This window comes from Myxocyprinus asiaticus, chromosome 14 (genome assembly GCF_019703515.2).
Source record: "Myxocyprinus asiaticus isolate MX2 ecotype Aquarium Trade chromosome 14, UBuf_Myxa_2, whole genome shotgun sequence".
Lineage (NCBI taxonomy): Eukaryota > Metazoa > Chordata > Actinopteri > Cypriniformes > Catostomidae > Myxocyprinus > Myxocyprinus asiaticus.
The window spans coordinates 41,587,850-41,609,649 of record NC_059357.1 but is presented as its reverse complement, the minus strand read 5'-3'; the positions used below and the strand labels follow the sequence as shown (position 1 = coordinate 41,609,649).

Genomic DNA, 21,800 nt, shown 5'->3' with positions numbered 1-21,800 from the left:
AAGATATAGGCCATTAAGTAAATTTGTGCCACACTCAAAGAATTAATTAGTTTATATCTTCAAAACAATTTGACATCAAAAATCAGATGTTTTTTTTTTTTTTTTTTTGTCAGGACAATCCCTAGATGATGCGTGCAAAAATTTGAGCAAATCGGCCAAACAGCCTAGGAGGAGTTCACAAAAGTAGGTTATTTAGAAAATCCGGGGTGAAATTTTTCGGAGTGGAAATGAAATCGGAGATACGTGTTTTGTTCGTCTTGACCCAAGGAATCAAGGATTTTGATTCTTACCCTTATGGTTGTGAAGATATGAGCCAAAATGTAAAGGTGCTTATTAAAGCGCCACCTAGTGTTGGACGGGGGTGTGTGTATGCGGCCGAGTAGTGTTGGGGGAATTGGGACCATCCTGCCAAGTTTGGTGTCTCTAGGGCTTTCAGTTTTTGCTGCCCATACGGTTTTTGGGCAGAAAAAGATTAATAACAAGAAGAAAATCAGCACAAATACAATAGGGTTCCAGCAACTTTTAATGTATATCTTGTGTAATCCCAAGTAATAATATAATTGGTACTTGACGCTAATACTGATGTGTTCTAATTGTTTCTCAGTTTCTAAGGCGATGAGTGCTGCAGATGAACATGTGAAGGCCGAGTGTCTCCAGCAGTCAGCTCACCCTTCTAGCGCTGTGTCTCTCCAGCACCACGGACAGTTCCCACCCCTCATGCCCCACAAGCAAACCCCGCCAGATCCAGGAGGAGGGGGCAACACCAGCCCAGTGGGCCCCCAGGGGCCTGGCAACTCCAAGCCCCCGACCATGTCCTACGCCAGCGCCCTGCGAGCCCCTCCAAAGCCCCGGCCGGTGCCTGAGCAGGCCAAGAAGAACAGCGACCCCATCTCTCTGTTACAAGAACTTAGCATAGGCAGTTCCAACAGTAGCAATGGCTATTACACATATTTTAAATAATTCAGTATATATGAACTATATACACATGCTAAAAAGAAAACTATTGAAAAAAAATCGAATAACAATAATAAAAAAAAAAAAAAATTAAAAAAATTAAAAAAAAACAATAAAAATGTCATTTGATTTTGTGGAATAGTTAGACGTTTTGCGTTTTATTATTTTTTACTTGGCTTTAGTACTAGTTGGTTCTTTTACAGTTTGCCATCTGTGATTTTACAAACCGAATCAGCATATATATATATATCATGAAATACCAAATCATTTGGAGGAAAAAATGTGTAAAAAAAAAAAAAGAAATCAATTAAAAAAAGAAAAAGATTTATGGAAAAAAAAAAAGATTTTTAAAAACACCATGAATTGGTTGACCACTCAGCTGCCTGTCTTTCTGTAATTCTGTCTGCTCTCTTTGCATCCACTCCCAGAAGTAAAACTTGTTGAAGTGATTTTTCCCCGCTGGCATTTTTTATGATGTTCAGTTTTTTGATCATTATTGGTGTGTTTTGTGCTTGCAGCTGAATGGTGAATCAAATCTTGATTTAAAAAAAAAAAAAAAAAAAATTATAAAAAGTTGTATAGCTGTAGACAAACTTTTCTCAAACCTGTACATATGAATAAATGAATACCGGAGATAATGAGTGTGTGCTTTTATTCCTCTTATAAAACATTCACATTATATTGTCTTCATATGAATGGAAAAGGAAGTATAACTTAAAATTGAAACGTTTTTTATTGCTTATCCATGAAACGGAACATCAGAACATTTGGAGTTTTTATTTAGCTTACAAATGAATGTAAATATAGGCTTTTGCAAAGAATCCAAATGAGCTGAAAGTAAATTGCTTAATGAGTCTGGTCACGGAAAACCTGGAAGTATTTTTACATTTCTATTTTCATACCTGGAAAAGTCATGAAAATTAAATTCTTAAAAAGGCATGGACATATTACAGTGAATATATACAGTATACCCTTAAAGTCAACATGAAACAGCATTTGCAACCTATTTTACTTGCCTTTTTTTTTATTTATTTTTTTATACTGTAAAACTAAATTCAACAAGAACAAAATGTAGAACAGGACTTGATTTTATCCAACTGGAATTGATTGGATGGTAAAAGTGGACTCTGTGTGACATAGGGCTGGGTATTGATAAAGATTTCCCGATTCGATGCTTTTATTTTTAAAGGAACCTAGGTACAATTCGTTTTTCAGCAAATTTGTCACAGTTAAAGGAGCATTTAAAGGCTCTCATTTATCCTAAATAAATTAATAGTAATTTTGAGACATATGTATAAAATCATGAGTACACACATTAAAATGAAGACTCCAGTCATATCAGTAACCTTATAAAAGCTGTTTTATTCTACATGGAGAGGGTCCACACATGGGGGCTACCATGTTAGAATCACATGACCAGATGAATACTACTCGCTTAATCTCAGTAACCGCCCTGCTATTGGATACTTTAATGAATTAAATTAATCATGGCTTACTGTGAATACTACATTTCTACAATAGCATTGGAAACTGAAAAAAAAAAACATGTTTGAATGATGCTGCATCCACGCAACTAGGTGTCAGTGTAAGTTCAAGGTGACATATTCAAAAAAGTTCACCTTTAAGCTTTTGAATAATGTTAGAATTCAGTCTATTTTATCAATTAATGTCTTGAAATTGCATATGTTTTTGTTACATGTTTATTGTTTACTTGCATAATTTTTACTATTTACAAGTATTTACATTAATATGTAGAACGCGCTTAGTCGGTACTGTCTCTTTAAGATAAGCGCATATAAAGAGAGTGGACATGCATGATTACCACACACATGTTTTTTGTTGTTTTTAATCAACAACTGGCAGTAATGAACAGAATGAGTATTAAACGAGACATTATTCAATTACATATGTATCCGTGGATCTCATCTTTGGACATAAAATTAGTTGAACCAAACTTTTAAAGCCCAAAAATACTTCACGCAAGTACGCGAATGCAGACGCACCTTGCTATTCCACGTGTCGTTGCATGGTGAAATGTGTCAGTGTTCAATTCATAACCCAACGCAAGTATGCGGTGCATTCTCTGCATTGCTGCAAGGGGCGCTAGAGCAGATTTTCTGTTTTCAGTCAACAACTGTCATGGCGGAGCAGCAATTTCAGGAGAGTCTTGCCAAACAAGTTAGATTATACAAAAATATTTACGTCCCCTCTCCATTCGAATAAAACAGCGATTGAAAATGCTTGAAAAGAAATTGCAGCTTCCCTAAATTCTGATAGCAACACTGTAAAGAGAAAATGGAAACAACTACGGGACTGATTTGTCCGAGCCAGGAAGAAATGGAAAGGCGTCCACAGTGGAGATGCCGCAACTAGCTATGGATATCCAGTCATTTTGGACATGTTGGGATGGCTTTTTGAATTCAAAACCGGACCACAGGATCAAATTTTCGTGATTCGGTTTTGTGGTGCCTAACAAAAACTCTATCGCCCCCTTGTGGTTTGAGGTTTGTAACCACAAGAGCACACGTAAAGTATGTGCAATGGGACCACACGTAGGCCGTGAGTTGGCCAAGCGCTCGCGTCTGCATTCGCGTACTTGCGTGAAGTATGTTTCGGCTTTTACTCTCAACATGCAGTGAAAGGACCAGTGTGCTAATAACTTGTCAATCACTGGTGGGTGAAATCTGAATATTTACCAGCCAGTGGCAAAAAATTGACATTTTTAGTCATATAGTCGGAGATTTGGTCTCAAATGAGAGGGATTTAACTCGCATTGTAGAGGGTTATGCATACTGAAACTTGAAAGATCGATCTTGGGATTTAAGAATCGAAATCGTTGAAACGAAGATCACGATGTATCGTATTGTATGGATCTACAGAGCTGAAACATTCTTCAAAAAATCTTTATTTGTGTTCAGGAAAGAAAGAAGAAAGAAAGTCATACACATCTGCGATGGCATGAGGGTGAGTAAATCATGAGACAATTTTTATTTGGGGGTGAATTATCTCTTTAAGCCACCCTATAAAAAAAATTCCAACAACTGTTAAAAAACTGATGTAAAAGTGATTTTTTAAAATTTTTTTATTTTAATGAACATATTAAGTCAGTTCCCGTCAGGTGCACACAGGTGTCCAAGCAGAGCAGGGGTGTAGCTACATGGTGGCCATGGGTGGCCAGTGCCACCCCTGATTGAAGTTTGGCCAACCCTGTTGTGCAAAGCACTTTTGACAACACTGACAGACAGGTGACTTTTTTTTGCCGCTCTATGACGCAAACAGTCTGTGATATTCAGGCTGAACAGCTGCAAACCACCCACACAGTACAAACCTCTGTGTGTAGGGGTGTGACATCATATCACGACCCTTGCAGTGTATGGGATCAAAATCCCGCCAAATGTATTGCAGTCACGAATCCAAAAATAGTAAGCGTGAATCAAAAAATAAGTGCAAAAATAAATAAAAAGTACTGATCAAAAAATAACAAGCATGAATCAAAAATATATAAACATTTAAAATATGCTGCAAAAATTTTTTACAAAATAAAATAAAACGAAGTCATCAGAATTGCAAACAAAATCATGTTTTTCTTGGTTTTATTACTGTTTTTTGTGCTCTCTGACAATTTTACTCATATTTTTTTGTACGCTTACGCTGTATTTTTCTTTGCTTTTGTTTCCATGATCTGCGTTTGGTTTTCCAAAACTTGTGAGTTGCAGTTTCATGTAAATCAGGGGGTTGTTTTGCATCCCTGTTGGTCCACTAGTTCTTGTTCGACAGCTCCTCCTCTAGCCAATCATTCAAAGAGGGGGAGGTTTCATCACTCCAATGCAACTCCGACGGCTGCTACTCAATATTCTATTATTTGTTGATAGATACGCTGCTTGTGTCTGTTTTGAGTATTTTCTGCCAGCTCTAGGAAACAATGTGTTGTCCGAGTAGGCCATTATCATAGTCCGTTAACACATGTAGCGAGTCAGCTGAATTTAGTTAGCAGAGTCTTTAGTTTAGGCATTATTTAAGACTACCTTGTTTGTAGGTTATTGGCTGCATATCTAAAAAACAAAACAACAAAAACAAGGCTGGGTTGGTGTGGATGTTTGATGCATGTTTTTACTAACTGTACCAATGTAGTCGTGTGTTCAGAACCCAACTTGATCCACTTTTCCATGAAATAAAATCCAGATCCTGACACCAAGTCCTATTACAATACTGATGAAATAGAAATGCTTACATAAAATTGACCTTTTTTTATTATTATTATTATATCAAAAATCTAAAAGGTGTGCATTATTGTTGACACTTACATGCACACTTTAGAGTTGGTTGTATGCCTGTAAGTCATTTGCTTCAAATGTTACTGAAGTTGATGCTATCATTAAAATAAATGCCACTTATTTTGTTATCTAATGCAGTGACATTCACTTTGAAGTGTGGCTTAAGTGTCCAAATATATTTTGGGGGCCACTCAATGAATAGCAAAATTATTCTGAAGCTCAGTATGTATGCTGGTATGGAATCTGAAGGTTTGCTTGATAGACAGCACAGGGGCAGATCACATTTACTCACTTAAGAACAGGAAGTACACATGTAACATGCATACAATATTATAGCAAAGCATGACATACATTGAAAGTATGAACCTTTATTAATAATGTTAATAGTTTCACCTCATTCTCAAGTGCAATCCGTATTTGCTGAAACTGGAAGACTGTCATACAACTAAAATTCATCTAAAACTTGATTTGTTGCATTCTAGTGGCACTGTTTCAGAAATAAAGCATATCTTTTGCAAATCTTTAAAAAGTCTATAAATATACATTCGAAGCTGTCATCTATTGCGTTTAAGCATGAATGCACAGAAATGTTTTCAGATTACTGAATACCATAAAACATATAAAATTTATGGTATAGATATTTAACTTAATATAGAATTTAAAGGAAGAACTCACCTAAAAATTTACTGAATTTGAAATTTTGGGCGAACTGTCCCCTTAAGTAGTTAGATGTCTGTGTCAGTACTTAAGTCAATTAAAAATTTCAATGCATCTTTATCATCACCTATCAATACAATGCGTCAGTGCATCTCATTGTCATTCACACTGCTAGCATGAATCCACGGTCAGTCGTATGGTGTGCTGTGCTCTGCAGTTAATGCCATACTAGTCTATGGGCTCAGGTTCAGCATCCATGCAGGTCTCCCAGGGGTTTCTCGGCATGTGTGGCATAGAGATGATGAGCAGGCTGACACCGCTTATGAAGAGGAGGGTGAAAGCAGCGCAGGCACAAGTGAATGACCACGAGTAGTAGTAGTCGATCCATATGGTCTCGTCACTGTCAATCATGCGTTTGACCGACTGCCTCATGACCTCCACGGAGATGACGATACACAGACCTGTGAGGGAGAGGAAGGTCACAGAAGAGAGCAGTGATTGTGGTTTTGTCGTGAGTGTGTGGGGTTTCCAGACTATTGATTTGACGGCGTTGAATTACACCAACCCGTTTGTCTTGTACCATTGTTTATGTACTCCCTTACAAAAAATCGAAACTAGCCTAAAACTTGCTGCAAATTTGCCACTTGTTATTTTCACATGCAAATGAGCTTTTGATTCACCGCAAATGTTTGCCAGAAGTTTGCAGCTTTTCGCCGGTAGTGGTGAATCTCCGGCAAACTTTTGGCAACAATAAACAATATGTCACAAGTTTGCCACAAACCTAATTTTGCATGTGAAAATGATCAGTGGCGAATTTGCGTCAATTTGCGTCAATTTGCCATGAACTCTCGATTTTTGTAAGGGTGCCCTACAGTACTGAAGTATAAGTCTTTGTGGAAGAATTATGGGCGTTTCCCAATCTGTGGCCATTTTCAAACCAGGATGGGTGTTTTTCAACTATCGAATGAAAGTAGGGAATCTCAGTGTAGAAATCAGTGGGTGTTTCCAAACCAGGATGGGCATTTCTCAACTATCCGATGAAAGTAGGGAATCTGAATGTAGTAGGCAAATTATGTAAAGCGGCTGGAAAACACCCATCCCAGTTTGAAAACACCCATTAATTGTGAAACACCCATTTTTGTTCTGCAGAGACACAAGTGAGTGGAGTGTGGAGACCCCACACAGTATCAACATTTTTGGCAAAAATCTCATAACAAAATGTCTTTGTAATCAAAATGATGTGTATAGACCTTATTCACAGCAGCGGCATTTTTGATGGGAATGACAACGAGGCTGTGAGGGATAGACGTACAGTTTCTTTAATGGGTTGAACAGTGTTTTTGGACCGTTCAGGTGATGAATCATTTAAAAAAACCTTCACAAGAAATTTCAATAGACAAAAAAACTCCAGACAGCATGAGTTGTGGAAAATTAAATGTGATCCTGGAGCTTTTTAATAGCTTTATACAGTGCATGTCATTGAAGAGACGGTAAGTCTATCGCTCACAGCCTCATTTTCATTCCCATCAAAAATCAAAGATGACGCTACTGTGAATAAGTCAATATTGCCATAAACTGCTTTGGCCTAAAGTAGATCCATAAACAACGGCAACAACATAAATGGTAATTTGCCAACACATGGAACAAACACTAGGCAAAATATTTCATTAGTATTAGCCATATTATCAAGTGACATGATTTTGCATCAAAATACTGAAGAGTTTGACTGGATGTACAGCCTTTGACAGTGACAACCTAAGTATGGTAAGTGCTTTCTCCTTCCTTTTAAAAGTTGATAATCATTCTATTTAGTTTGCTATCCTAATAATTAATCAATTATATGGTACGTTTTTTTGTTTTGTTTGTTTGTTTGTCAATTTAACGTTAATTCAGAGCGATTAGTTATATAAAAAAGTTATGTGTTAAAAAATAACAATTAATCATGTCCCCAGACTGTAATAAGAAATATTCCTTCCATCAGAACAATTCAAGCTTGAAGTTTTTGCGAGTCCCCGTCAGCAGGGCAAAGTACGTGCAGCTCCAGCTGTATAGGCAGCGCACAGCTGTACAGGCAACAAACCACACTTAAGCCCAAAGTATAATTTGGTCTAGGCGTTTGCGTCCAGGACACATGATGTAAATTTTGTCATTAGCAGAGTGCTCAAGCACTGACTGTGTGCGACCCGATTTTACTAACCGTGCGTACTCTTAACGCACAGTATGCACATACACCTTATTTGCACTAATCCACAAGGTGGCAACACTCACAAATGAGCCGCTTCAGTCACAAAGAATCGTAAGAAGAACGTGTGTGTGAGGAAGTCAGGAGATATTTGCATTTGTATAACTCGAGTCTTGTGGAATATTAAGATATCTTTATGTCTAAACTCCTGAAAATAATATTCCAGTCATTTGTAGCGTGCATACGCCAACCGCCTGTGTATGCACGTGCAGTCAAATGAAGTACACTATATGGCCAAAAGTTTGTGGACACCCCCTTCTAATTAACGAATTTGGTTACTCTATTAAATCCAGCAAAGAAAAATCTTAATGTTTCTTTATGTAATGGCTTGGGCTTTGTGTGCTTCCAGATTTGTGGTAACTGTTTGGGGATAGCCCTTTTCTGTTCCAGTATGACAATGCCCCTGTGAACAAAGTGAGGTCCATAAAGAAATGGTTTACTGTGTCTGGCATGGAAGAAATTGACTGGCCTGCACAAAGGCCAGACCTGAACCCCACTGATCACTTTTGAGGTGAACCGGAACAGCGACTGTAAGTCAGGCCCCATCGACCAACATCAGTTCCTGACCTCACTGATAGCCTTGTGTCTGAATGAGAGCAAATCCCTGCAGCCATGTTACTACATACAGTATAGTGGAAAGCCTTCCCAAAAGAGTGGAAGCTGTTATGACAGCAAAGGGGGAAATTGATGCCTAAAGTTTTGAAATCAAATGTTCATCAAGCACATATGGTGTCCACAAACTTTTAGCCATATAGTGTGTACTTTGGGCTTTAAATGACTGCAGAGAGCACAACGTGAGGACATGTTCTTGTGGTAAAATACAGCTGTGCAACTCCGAATACAGGGGTCTTGAAATGTGTTTTTCTAAGTTTCCAACTAGGTTTAACGACACAGCATCCTAAAAACGCTGTTTATTACGTATATAATTACATCTATAACAATGTCTACATTGGACAGATGGATGAATCAAATTGCTAAATAAATTGCTGTGGACTGTAGGCCAATGATTGGCTTATATTAAAATGTATGGAAATAAACAATATTGCCATCTAAAACTATTTTTTGTATTGTCTAATCAATACTTGTCTACCACAATAATGCAATGTAGTTTAATTATTTATAATGATTTAATCATAATATGTTGAATTGTTTATATTTGGTGACATTTCTCATAGTTTAATTGCGATCAGTTTGATGAATTTATCGGCATATCATGCAATTAATTTAATTAAAAAATGTAATCGATTGACAGCCCTATTATTTTTATTATTTGTATTTAGCATTGGTTTTGGACTCATTTTGGAACATAACCTACCAGTTAAGAACCACTGAGTTAAAGCAATACTTAGTTTTATATGTCTGTTTCAACATTGTGCTTACCTGCAAAAGCAAAGAACATGCCAGCTGGTCTCAGTAGGTAGTCTCTGCCCTTCCCAAAAGCCATCATCAGGCAGAGGCTGCCCAGAGTCATGAAGGCCAAGCTGAAGACGGCTATAGCAGCAGCTGAGATGTTGTACTCTAACAGAGGAAAAGCACACAGTGAGTCTGAGTCTGGATCAAAACAAAACCAGGCCTTCCAGTCTTAGGCCCTATTCAATTATGCATGCTGGTATCATACAAAATCCTTTATACCTATCAAAATTATAACCCAAGGGGTAACCATTTGAAATCTCTAATCAAAAATGCATATCAATGTTCATTATCATATTTAAACATTACTTTGATGCTGATTATATAGTATAGTCTAATATATTTAATAGTCCGACTATTCTAATAAATCTTTAAAAATTACAATGACCAAAATGTTTTAGTGACTAAAATAACAATAATATGTATACCCACTGACAATTTAAAATTATCAAACAATTTTGTATGTGTGTGTTTTATATTGAGAGCATGAAATTTTATATAATTACATGTAGCCTAGGAGGGTATGCTAGCTTTGAAGGCTAACCCAGGTTGGCTAACCGTAAGATAACTGAAAACAAAGAAATATGGATAATTTGAGCATTTGATTTGGATGTATCATTTACAATTACCAAAATTATGTATCTTTGGGTTGTGGTGACTAAAATAACAACACATTTATAACTGCTAACAATTTAACAGTTAAATATTATTTTGTGTGTGTGTCTGTGTCTGTTACAGGTAGCCCAGGAATTTAGGGTAAGCTAGCTTTGCAGGCTAAATTGTTAGCATGCTAACCATAAGCTTACTGAAAACAAAAAGAAAGACAAATGTTTAATTTTTCCATGTGTTGAATCGGGTGTATCATTTGATGTGTTATATGAAATTTAAAAGACATTTTACATCAACAAGTGATATTGTCTTTTAGCCTACTGAAGTATTTTTTCCATATACTTTCTTGTTTTAAAATCAAAATGTTTTAATATTCTGATTTATTTTGAGGCTGATTGGTTTGGTTCGAGGCCTAGAACTTGAAGTTTTTTTTTTTTAATGACTAGGAGAGTGAGATCTTTACGACTGTATGTTATGTATTTATTTTCCCATGTTCAAAAAATGTCTATGAAGAAAATTAATGAGAAAAATACTTCCAGAAACAAGGTCACTGAAAAAGTGGGTGCTCACCAAGGGCATATATTGAAGCTGAACACCTCCCTAGAATCTATGCCCCTGGTGCTCACTAATGTGCTCTACTGTCTCGACTAAAAAACTGGCTGATTGAAGTTTCAAAATAAGATAACTATTATTGTTACTTGATGGTTTTGGCATGTTTTATCAGGGTTTACATTTTTATATGTCATGATTTGTGATCAATTTCGATCTGTTTCTCCAACAATAGAACTCATATTTATCATATTACACTGTAGACACCTTCAAGATAACAATCTAACCTGCTAATTCAGATTATCTGGCTAATCAGTCTGACCTCTACACTAATGTTGCATTTATTGTGTCATTAATTAGTAATACAGACAGATCAATAGTGTGAATGACTATTGACATTTTAGGATATGGTGCAGGAAGCATTTTACGATGAAGCATTCGTGCTAAGCTTCATGCCTCACTTTATCAAATTCAGATAAGCATTTATTTCTCTCTAACTCAATGGCTGAGCTGAAGTGTGAAATAGCCAAGATGCTCTCTGCTCAAGCAGGCAATAAACTTAATACCAATGGCCACATTTGGTTGCATGTGATTGGTGTCCAGCCCAGAGCTCATGTGACCAGGCATTATCCATAAGATAAAAGGGGTTCTATTGTAAATAGCAGATTTGAAAAAAATTTATGACAAATTAGAAAAAAGAAAACAAAATTACTGAAGACAATGTAAGTGGTGATTGCAATACAAACTAATTGCCACAATGCTAGGGTGTTGTGAGGGCATTGTTATGCAGTTGTTAAGGTGTTCTGAGTGGTTGCTAGGTTGTTGTTTACTGGCCCAATTTAAAAGAGTCCACCCCCAAGTTTTTACGATATTCTGGTCCCTATATTTGGAATGAATTTTGCAAACCTTCAGGGTTTACTCAAACATAAGCAGGTAGATGTTCCTCTTTCACGCTGATCTAAGACCAGATTTTGCAGTCCAGTTCCTCTCATCTCTGCCTGGTCTAAAGTGGAAACCTTTGCATCTTCACATGATTTCAAAGGGGGAAAACCATACCTTTCTGAGTCTTCACTTCAAAAACTTCAGCCTCCTCCCCTGATGTGAAGTGTTTGAAGTAGGAGCAGTTCTTCACTGCGAAAAGAGATGAAAACAGTGATTGTAGCTGAGGGTTGCAGGTGCATCCATAGCTTGTCATTACGATGCAGCCGAACTACCAATGATCCGCCTGACATTTTCTCCAGAGATCGAAGTTGGAAAACAAGCATTCGTGTGTGTCCATGCAATGGATCATGAAATCTGAATTATGTGCCGTGGGCATTAGCATGTGATTGCATTTTGCAAGTGTTCTTACTGTTATTAAAGACAGGGCCAAGGCTTGATTTTCAACTTTTATTTACATGCTGCCATCATAATGGTGTAATTACGGGATCTACTAGCAGGAGCTAACTGGACTATGCTAACCAGCCAAACGTTGACCCCTTGAGCACAACCAAAACATTCACCCCTTTTGGAGTATTTAACTGAAATGAGCTTTTCGCCCATGTATTCATCAGGGTTACAGGTCGACAAGATCACTCCCGCCCATCTAAGACCTCTGCCCTGTATCTCCTAGGGCAATTGGAAGGGTCGTGCAACATAAGAGTTTAGGAGGTAGGCATCTCTTCTTTAGATTAGGAAGATTGGGAATCAGACAGAGGAAACACAGGAGCTGTTTGTAAAGCTGGACCAGGGATGGGGGGTTGGGGGAGACCTATGTACTGTATAGGTTACCTAGCAACAGGCTGGTCTTAGCTTTATTAGTAAAGGCAGACTGACAGTGGGGAGGGGAGGCATCGCTGCTGTGCTGCTTTACACTGTGATTTACTCAGCTTATTTGACTATTCCCAACACAGACCCTTAGCGCAAGCTGTTTTGAATGTGTTCATCTCACAATGGACCTTGGAGAGATTTTGGTCGTGATATTTGTTGCCATGTGTGTGCTAATACACGTGATGGGTCGTGGTTAGTTGTCTGGACAAAAATAACCCTGTGTTAGCATCTCAATACCCCTATGCCACGATGTGAGACTTGAATTAATTGTGTTTTGGTGCCTTTTGTTCACAGGGCACTTCGAAGGCAACACAATCCATGAAGGGTCATTTCAAACAGATTTTCAAATAAAAATGGCTTAAAAAGTAAGCTCTCACAGTGGAGGGTGGACGTCACTACAACAAAAAAATACGTTTGCATGATAAAACTCATTTGAAAAATGGTGAAGTTGAATAAAATAAAATAAAAAAACACGACACAAGTTATTAAATAGATAATGTATAAATGTTCTTAATTTAAAATCGGCCATATATTTTAATTTCGCAAAACTGTTTGTCCATAAGTGAGTCTCTGTTAAACTTCACAACAGAGAAAGGGAGAACAATCATTCTGATTAAACTGTGCCATATGGACATCAAATTTAGGTTTAAATGTAACTGTAATTGAAATCCTACATATAATGCAAGAATTTATATTTTATAAGTCTTTTATATTTATTGAATAAAAACATTACAACATTCTTCCTCTTACTAGTTAACACTTAGATTGTGGTCTTGTTTTTCCTTTATTATCATGTGTAATTGAGTGGCTTAAATTGTCCTGCTGCTTCCAAACGAAGGACAAACTGATGTTTTTTAAAAAACAAAACATTTTACACTCACTGAGCACTTTATTAGGAACACCTGCACACCTACATATTCATGCGATTATCTAATCAGCCAATCGTGTGGCAGCAGTGCAATGTATAAAATCATGCAGATACGGGTCAGAAGCTTCAGTTAATGTTCACATCAACCATCAGAATGGAGAAAAAAATGTGATCTCAGTGATTTCGACCATGGCATGATTGTTGGTGCCAGATGGGCTGTTTTTTTTTTTTCTCCCCAATTTGAAATGCCCAATTCCCAATGCACTCTTAAGTCCTTGTGGTGGCGTAGTGACTCGCCTCAATCTGGGTGGTGGAGGATGAATCTCAGTTGCCTCCACGTCTGAGACCGTCAATCCGCGCATCTTATCATGTGGCTTGTTGAGCGCGTTACCGCGGAGACCTAACGCGTGTGGAGGCTTCACGCTATTCTCCTCGGCATCCAGGCAAAATTTACCACGCGCCCCACCGAGAGTGAGATCCACATTTTGGCGACCACGAGGAGGTTAACCCAACGTGACTCTACCCACCCTAGCAACCGGGCCAATTGGTTGCTTAGGAAGCCTGACTGGAGATACTCATTACACCCTGAATTTGAACTTGTGACTCCCAGATGGGCTGGTTTGAGTATTTCTGTAACTGCTGATCTCCTGGGATTGACACACACATCAGTCTCTGTAGTTTACTCAGAATGGTGCCAAAAACATTCATTGAGCGGCAGTTCTGCAGACGGAAACTCTTTGTTGATGAGAGAGGACAACGGAGAATGGCCAGACTGGTTCGAGCTAACAGAAAGGCTATGGTAATTTAGATAACCACTCTGTACAACTATAGTTAGCAGAATATCATCTCAGAATGCACAACATGATGAACCTTGAGGTAAATGGGCTACAACAGCACAACACCATGTTGGGCACTTTATTAGGACCATAGTGTTCCTAATAAAGTGGTAAGTGAGTATATTTTTAGGAAGTTGCATTAAACTAAGGGGGCACATACCCAGATTTTTTTGTTAGGGCTCTCAGTTTGAGTAGGCATGATGCTTCTGTGTGGAGATTTCATTGACATGCCTCTGTGTTTTCCAAGCCACTGGATGTCTTTTCATGTCCTCTTCACCTGTCTTTACTTCAGTAGGCCTGTCAGTGTCCTTCATCCGTCTGACAGAGGCATACATGTACAGACCAGTCACGAATCAGTCCCAGATAAAAGGGACACTTGACAAATTTGCTGTTTATTTCTCTGACACATATCGGATGTGAGACCTGTGCAGTGCACCTTGCTCTGTATGTACAGTAGGCAGATCTGTTTTTTAGCATGATTGTATCTAAAGCTCAAAAAGAACATCGTGAGCCTTTTCAGTTCAGCGGCGTAAAACAAGCAGCCGAAAATAGCAATTTGACACGTATCATTGACCTTGCAGGTTTGTTATGGAAGCACTTATTTCAGGGACGAGGTCGATTTGCTGGGTTGCAGTGGCTGTCATAATAGTTTTTTTAAATCTTTATTAAAAATTCCTGCCTCTCGCAGCCCATCCAATCAGAGCACTGAGCACGACAAATCGCCTTTGGGGTGAGGTATCTGAGCTCCATTGGGTGGCTGTATTGTTTTTGCACAGGTAAATGCAGAGCAGTGGCTCAAGAAAACAGAGGAGTCCTCTGTTGTCCATGTACAGAGTGACCGTAAGATTCTGGGTCAATGTGAGAGGAGGACACATTTAAAGCAGCTCGCAGAAGTCTGTCAAACTGAGATAAAGCCACTTAAAAACAAGGGTATTAAAAGAATAGTGTGCTCAAAATGAAAATTCTGTCACTTACTCACCCTCATGTGATTCCAAATCTGTTTGACTTTCTTCCGTGTATCGAAAAAAGGGGATGTTTTGCTGCTCTTTTCATGCAATGAAATCTTACAGTGACCAGAGACTGCCAAGCTCAAATCTCAAGCTCTACCAGAGCTCTCAAATCTCATTCACTGCACATTCAAACTTGGCAGATAGTGTTCGGCTGCAAGACTCCCGAAAACATTTGGGTGTCATTGGCCTTTGGTATCACTGATGTCAAACCTGGCTGAGTTTGAATATGTGCCTGTGCAAATTATACTTGAGCATTATTGCAGAAGGGAACATTATGCCCCTTCCCAGTATGAAGATTTTGTGAACTAGTCCATTAACAATTACAATGCTGTATCATAATCACTCAGTGGTTCCAAGTCAATCGTTCCATAAAATGGTGCTTTTAACATAATTAACTCCACTGGGATGCTCTAGAGTCACTTTAGCAAACCTGAGTGCTGAATGAGGATTAAACGCTAGATTCCCTTAAAGAACTTGATGTGTTTCTCCAGCACTCATAAGCTCTCCTGTTCCCTTTGTGAGAAGCAAGTCTGGGAGTGATGCCAAGAATCACTGAACAAGTTGGAATATAACTGCTTAAATGCTAATGTTTTGGCTTATGGCTTCATCTTTACAGCTAAAGAGGCTTTCCAAATCTAGCCACTCCCCAGGCCTTGATGTTTGCTCTTTTAGGCTAGTGTGAACTGGGCCACACCTGGTCTCATGGGACATCCCTTTGAACAGTTGTTCTCTGTGCAGTGTCTGTGGAGCTTCAGGGTTAGACGCTAACTGACCCTTTCCAGCATGGATTCTTCCACTGGGACAGCAGGAGTAGTAGTAGGTGTGTGCCAAGACCGCAATCCACAACCGATCGAACTGCTTATCTCCTAATGGTCTAAAGCAGGCCTTTTCAACTGGCAGCTCGTGGGCAAAATTTCGAGATGTTGTCAATTGTTTTAGTGGCTATTCACACTGAACACATTTTATGTCTGTTTGCGCTGTTTTTCAATTGTTTTCCTATGTAAACTTGCGCTAGACAGATGTTGCACCACATCTCGCTGTTTTTACAGTGTCTCGTGCAGGAGCGGTATGTTTTTTAGACACTTTCGGAGGTTGCGTTTTTGTTTTGGCAAACTGGTCACAAACTTGCCACAAATTTGCAGCAAATTTGCCACTCATTATTTTCACACACAAATTATCTTGTGATTATCCATCATTTTGACGGAATGGGAAGATTTAAGAACTAAAATCATGGACGAATAACAAGCGTGAAATTTGGTCATGAAAACATTTGATTCGATCTGTTATGGACCAATTTTGAAAGCCCTTTTTAGTTTGTTTTTTTTTTTCTGAAGTTATCTGTATTTATTATTAATTTTTTAATTTTTTTTAGAATTTCCTGCTGGAAATTTTTTCTTATGATAGAAAAATTAAAGCTATTAACAAAAATGTTAGTTATTTATATAGTAAGTAGCGCTGTCAGTCGATAAAAAATTTGTTAATACAATATAAAGACAATGCACTAAAATATCACCAATTCAATCTGCTGTTAGACTGTGGCTATCCGCTTTGTTACAGCAATTGTAAAGCTGAGTTAATGATTCGCATCAATGTGGCAATGCCAGCGTCGTGCGCCACTTTGGACTCACCATGAAAAGCGTTTGCAAACAATAGCCTAAGATATAACCCTGAAAACAAACCAGAAAACAAAGGTGTACTCAAGGATAACTTGTTTACTTACTACTAAGGACCCATTGGCATACACTTGGTATAAGATGTGTTGTTGGTGATCTGTTTGACGATTCGTTGGGATGACACTAACGATTGGTATAAATGGGGTCCAAACATTTTGAGATTTGTCCACTTCGGCCACATTCAGAGGTGGTCAAAAACATTTGGGATCATATTGTGTTCACTGTGTAAATACTTATGTGTTCGAATGCATTCGAACAACAGAGAAGGACCTCCAATCACCTGCCAGAGATTTAAACTTTGCCAAATTTTCATCTGATCGAAAATGTGAAAAAGTGTTAGGACTGTAGGCCTATCGGCTCCTTCTGCATTTCACTTCCACAGTTACAGTTTAATCTATGGGATTTAGCTTGAGGGTGAGATCCTCCCCAGACATTCACAGGAGCACATAATGGCTGACAGGAACAGAGTGATCTCTCTATTTATCCCGACATGACTTCCTGTGGTTTGACAATACTGCTTTTACACTACCCTGCATCTCACAGGTGATAGTCTGGATCCTATTACCTATTTACACCATTTGTTCCGAATTTATCCATCCATCCATCACCAATGATATTATCTTTTTATGTGTCATTTCATTTATATACCATGTTGAAAAAGCATCTCAAACCAGCCTAAACTGGTTTGCTGGTCTTAGCTGGTTTAAGCTTGGATGAGCAGGTTGGCTCCAAGCCTGGCCAAGGTGTTTTACTGGTCTTAGTTGGTTTAAGCTGGTCTCCCAGCTTTGCTGAGCTGATCTTTAGCTGGTCTAGCTGGTCTCCTGCCTGTCCATGCTATTTTTCTGATCTTAGTTGCTTTAAGATGGTCTAAGTTGGTTTAAGTTAAATCTCTCAGCCGGCCAATCTAGTCTTCATTTGGTCTAGCTGGTCTCCCAACCTGGCCAAGCTGTTTGGCTGGTCTTAGCTGGTTTAAGCTGGTCTCCCAGCTTGGACGAGCTGGTCTTCAGCTAGTTTAGCAGATCTCCCAGCCTGGCCAAGCTGTTTTACTGGTCTTAGGTGGTTTAGCTGATTTCCCAGCTTGGCTGAGATGTTCTTTAGCTGGTCTAGCTGGTTTCCCATCTGTCCAAGCTGTTTTTCTGGTCTAAGTTGCTTTAAGATAGTCTTAGCTGGTTTCATTTAAATCTCTCAACCGGCCAAGCTGGTCTTCAGTTGGTCTAGCTGGTCTCCCAACTTGCCCAGCTGAAAAGTGTCCAAAAGCCCCTCAAAATCCAGCCAACAGACCAGCCTGACCAGGCTTGTAGACCAGCTAAAACTAACAAACCAGTTTGGGCTGTTTTTAGCTGGTTTTTTGTTTTTGTTTTGTTTTGTTTTTTTCAGCAGGGTACCCTGCCATTTGTCTTTCACAATACTTGACATACGTATGTCTCCAGAACACAGTTGATGGTTAATTGTCAGGAACAGAAGATATGAAGGCAGATGTTCAATGTTATGTTAATGAATACATGCAGTCCTCATCAGTCTGGACTGTCATGCAAGTGAATTGCATTTACTTCAGGTTTTGTTCTCATTTCTCCCTCTCTTCAATCTATCTGACCTTATGAGCTGGGGCACAGGAATGAAATGAGGCTGATCCCTCCCTAGAGTACCATCAAGAACAGTCGAGTTATTTCCCATCTCCCACAGGTAGATACAGTTAATTTGCCTTTCATTAATCCACAACCAAAGATTTGCTCATAAATCACCATGCTATTACTGTATCTATTACAGCCTTACACAACCCAGTGACTTCATAAACGTCAAATCAACACCCTTTCTATTCATTAGCAGTCTGGTCAGTGACTTCACTAAGCAATTTAAAGACACACAGTCCAGTTACATTAAAACAGACCCTTAATGCTATTCGAAGAACAGATTCAGACACAATTTGTAGGTTAATCTTTAAAGGAAGAACTTAACAATTGTTCTTACGGTATCGTTAAGTAAAAAATTCCTCACTTTGGTTCATGTTCTGTGTGAAAGTGTATAGAGTTTTCTTGGGTTGGCTCCTTCTGCTCCCCAATTTCCCTTTACAAACTTAAGAGAAATTAGGTTTTCTTCCAAAAACTCCATGTGGAAGACAGAACTATGCCTTTGGGCTACATCAGATGGAATGGTTGGATGTGCTAATGAACATCATGAAAAACAACTTGGACAAAAACTTTCTTACCTCCTGGCAGGCTGATGGGGCCACAGCCTTTGCCCTGAGGATCTTCCTCCACAATGAAGATACTCTTTTTACACAGCCTCCAGAGTCCAAAATGGGCTGCTTCACAGGTGGTGTTGAGCCGCTCCACCCTGGGACTCAGAACCGCCCAGTGGTCAGTCACCACCGCCGCCAACATGGAAGAGATGCCCACCAAGATTACCAGGAAGGTGATTTTCACCTTGGTCTTCTTGTCTTCCAACATGGTTGCTGATGAAGATTAATTCACTTAGAGTTTGTGTCGTAGTTTGAAAGTGTCACAATCCTTGAATTTACGCTTTGGTTTACTTCTCAGGAACGTAAGTCACACGGCAACACACTATCTCTTCACTCCAGCTCGCTGTCCATAAACCTCTGCTTCTGCTTAGAAAAAGAGGCCATTTAATAGTGCCCTAGTTTTCTCTCTCTCTCTTTCCCTCCCTGTAAGACATTTAGTATGGTGGGATGTGCCTTTAGAATTACTGCCTTCATGAGTTTATTATTCTTAAACCTGCTGCTCCCACAGGTGACACTTAAATAGAAATGTATTATTTGGTTCCACTTTATATTAAGTGTCTATAACTACTACGTACTTACACTAAAAATGTATAATTTGATATAATGTACTTATTGTATACATTCATATTGTTCTACGAAATTATTGTGAGATTTGTATTTGCTTCTACCAAGCTCAGGGTTATGGGTAGGTTTAAAGTTAGGGTAATTAAACCCTAATTAAACAAAAAAAATTATTGGAAAATGTCCCTACGCGAACGATCGTTTGGGTGTAGGTAAATTTGCACCTGCTTGCTAATAACTGCATGCTGGTGAGTTCATTTTGATTGATCATAACTGACTGAAAGCCATGAAAAGGATTAGCAGTCAGCCGCAAGATAGGTGGAGCTTCAGGTCACACCTACCAATGACACGGCCCAATGACAGTATGTTTAGCAGCCGGTAAGACATTTCCCTAAAAGTTTGTGCAGGTGAGCTGTTACCATCTTCCGAATCAAACTCAAAAACGTTTCGGCCAGATTTAGTTCTAAATGACATCACACCCGTTCATTCTTTGATTTCATATGGAGTATATCGGGGCCTTTATTGTGTACATACGTGATGTTAGGATTGCTGTAAAACTCCAAATAAACATTGTATGAATAATCACGTTAATCTTGAAAGAATCTCTTTTCGCATGGAGAAGGGTTACCATCTAGTCACCCACCCTAAATGTAAGTAGAGAGTAACAACACATATGTACACAATAAAGGCCCCGATATACTTTATACAAAATCGAAGAACGAACGGGTGTGATGTCATTTAGAACAAAATCTGGCCAAAACATTTTTGAGTTTGATTCGGTGGTTCATAACAGCTCACCTGCGTGAAATTTTAGGTTGCTAAACACCTTCTTACTGTCATTGGTCCATGTCATTGGCAGCTAATTCCTGCTCATGGCATTCAGTCAGTTATGATCAGCCAAAATGAACACACCAGTGTGCAGTTATTAGCAAGATGGTGCAAATTTACCTACATCTATACGATCTTTCACGTAGAGACATTTTCCAAGAACATGTCATTAATTTTTGTTTTTGTTTAATTAGTCTACAAAAAAAGAATAATATCTACTCAAATACTCCCATTCACTCTTTTGTTTTATATGCTGCTTCACTCTTGTGCCTTTTGCAGTGGAAGCCATCTGCCCACAGTATCATCATTATTTTGTCTGTATTCTTCCCATTAACACTCTTTTATACACCAATATTTGCAGTAGTATCAGTGTCATAATAAATTACAATAACAGTGTAATTGGCGCATATTATGGCCACGTAAAGCGTGTTAGCGTATTAGCGTCATCATGAATTCAGAATGTAAACTAGGGTGACCATATTCTGGTTTTCCAAAAAGGAGGACACCTTTTTTTTTTTTCGCCAGGGGGGTTTGCGGTGGGGTGGAATAATAGGGTTCAAAACAGTGTTACTATGTATGCAAACTTTAATATAGTGAAAAAGACACTCTATTAGCATAACATAAATATATATAAATAAATAAAAATTTCCAACATTCTTGGAATTCACCATACTTTTTACAAGCCAGAGGGCACATGGATGTGTAGATGTTAGGTAATGTCTTAACAAAACATAAGAGGAACAACGCAATACTCTGGACATCAAATACATTTTGCATGACTTGAATATAATTTTTCATCTCGCATGAGTTGATGTTGATGACTTGATGTTTTCATTCATCCTGTACATTGCTTTTTCAAGGAAGGCAGTTTAATTATTTCCTGTTTTGTTGTTCCTCACTTGAGCCAAGAGGCTCATGGGAAATTTCCTTTTATTAGTATGTGATCTACTTACCACCCGTCAGAGTGAGAGAGGCAGTGGCTACACCTGAAAATCAAAATATCATAGTCCAGTTTCAAGAGAAGACTAACACTGCAATATCTCTTTGTTACATCTTATTGTAATTTTTATCCATAATACTGAATGACCAATGGTATTTACATAGTACTCCAAGGTAGGCTACTTCAAACTATGCAATGGTTATACCATGGTACATTTCCAAAATTTATGACATTACCTTGGGAGTGTTATTTTGTTAGTGGCAGAAGATTATTCCCACAGATTTGGTTCAATGTAGATGAACATTCTAGAAAGTTTACCCATCATAACTGGTGGTGTATTC

General features: G+C 38.5%; 2 protein-coding genes across 2 annotated transcripts in view; one reads left to right on the top strand and one right to left on the bottom strand.

Moving 5' to 3' along the window:
* The window catches only part of LOC127451148 (probable helicase with zinc finger domain), a 90,943-nt gene extending 89,667 nt beyond the window's left edge, over nt 1–1,276 (top strand). Inside the window, exon 31 of the mRNA XM_051715606.1 lies at nt 605–1,276. Within this exon, the coding sequence (XP_051571566.1) occupies nt 605–960 (356 nt within the window). The 3' untranslated portion in view covers nt 961–1,276. The remainder of the gene's footprint in view (nt 1–604) is intronic.
* A 3,415-nt stretch (nt 1,277–4,691) lies between these two features.
* LOC127451180 (voltage-dependent calcium channel gamma-1 subunit-like) lies at nt 4,692–19,479 on the bottom strand. Its single transcript, XM_051715673.1, has 4 exons — nt 19,098–19,479; nt 11,752–11,826; nt 9,508–9,645; nt 4,692–6,346 (listed from the first exon to the last, which is right to left on the bottom strand). Exons 1-4 carry the CDS (start codon nt 19,336–19,338, stop codon nt 6,114–6,116), a joined length of 687 nt encoding a protein of 228 aa, XP_051571633.1. The 5' UTR covers nt 19,339–19,479; the 3' UTR covers nt 4,692–6,113.
* Between the last annotated feature and the right edge of the window lie 2,321 nt (nt 19,480–21,800).

Bases quoted from the DNA above. Each gene is read 5' to 3' on its own strand.
- LOC127451180 (XM_051715673.1), bottom strand. From the start codon at position 19,338: ATGTTGGAAGACAAGAAGACCAAGGTGAAAATCACCTTCCTGGTAATC. The intron at 11,827-19,097 runs GTAAGAAAGTTT...CTCTTTTCGCAG, and splicing joins CCCCATCAGCCTGCCAGGAG to TGAAGAACTGCTCCTACTTC. The intron at 9,646-11,751 runs GTATGGTTTTCC...TTCCTCTGTTAG, and splicing joins TGAAGTGAAGACTCAGAAAG to AGTACAACATCTCAGCTGCT.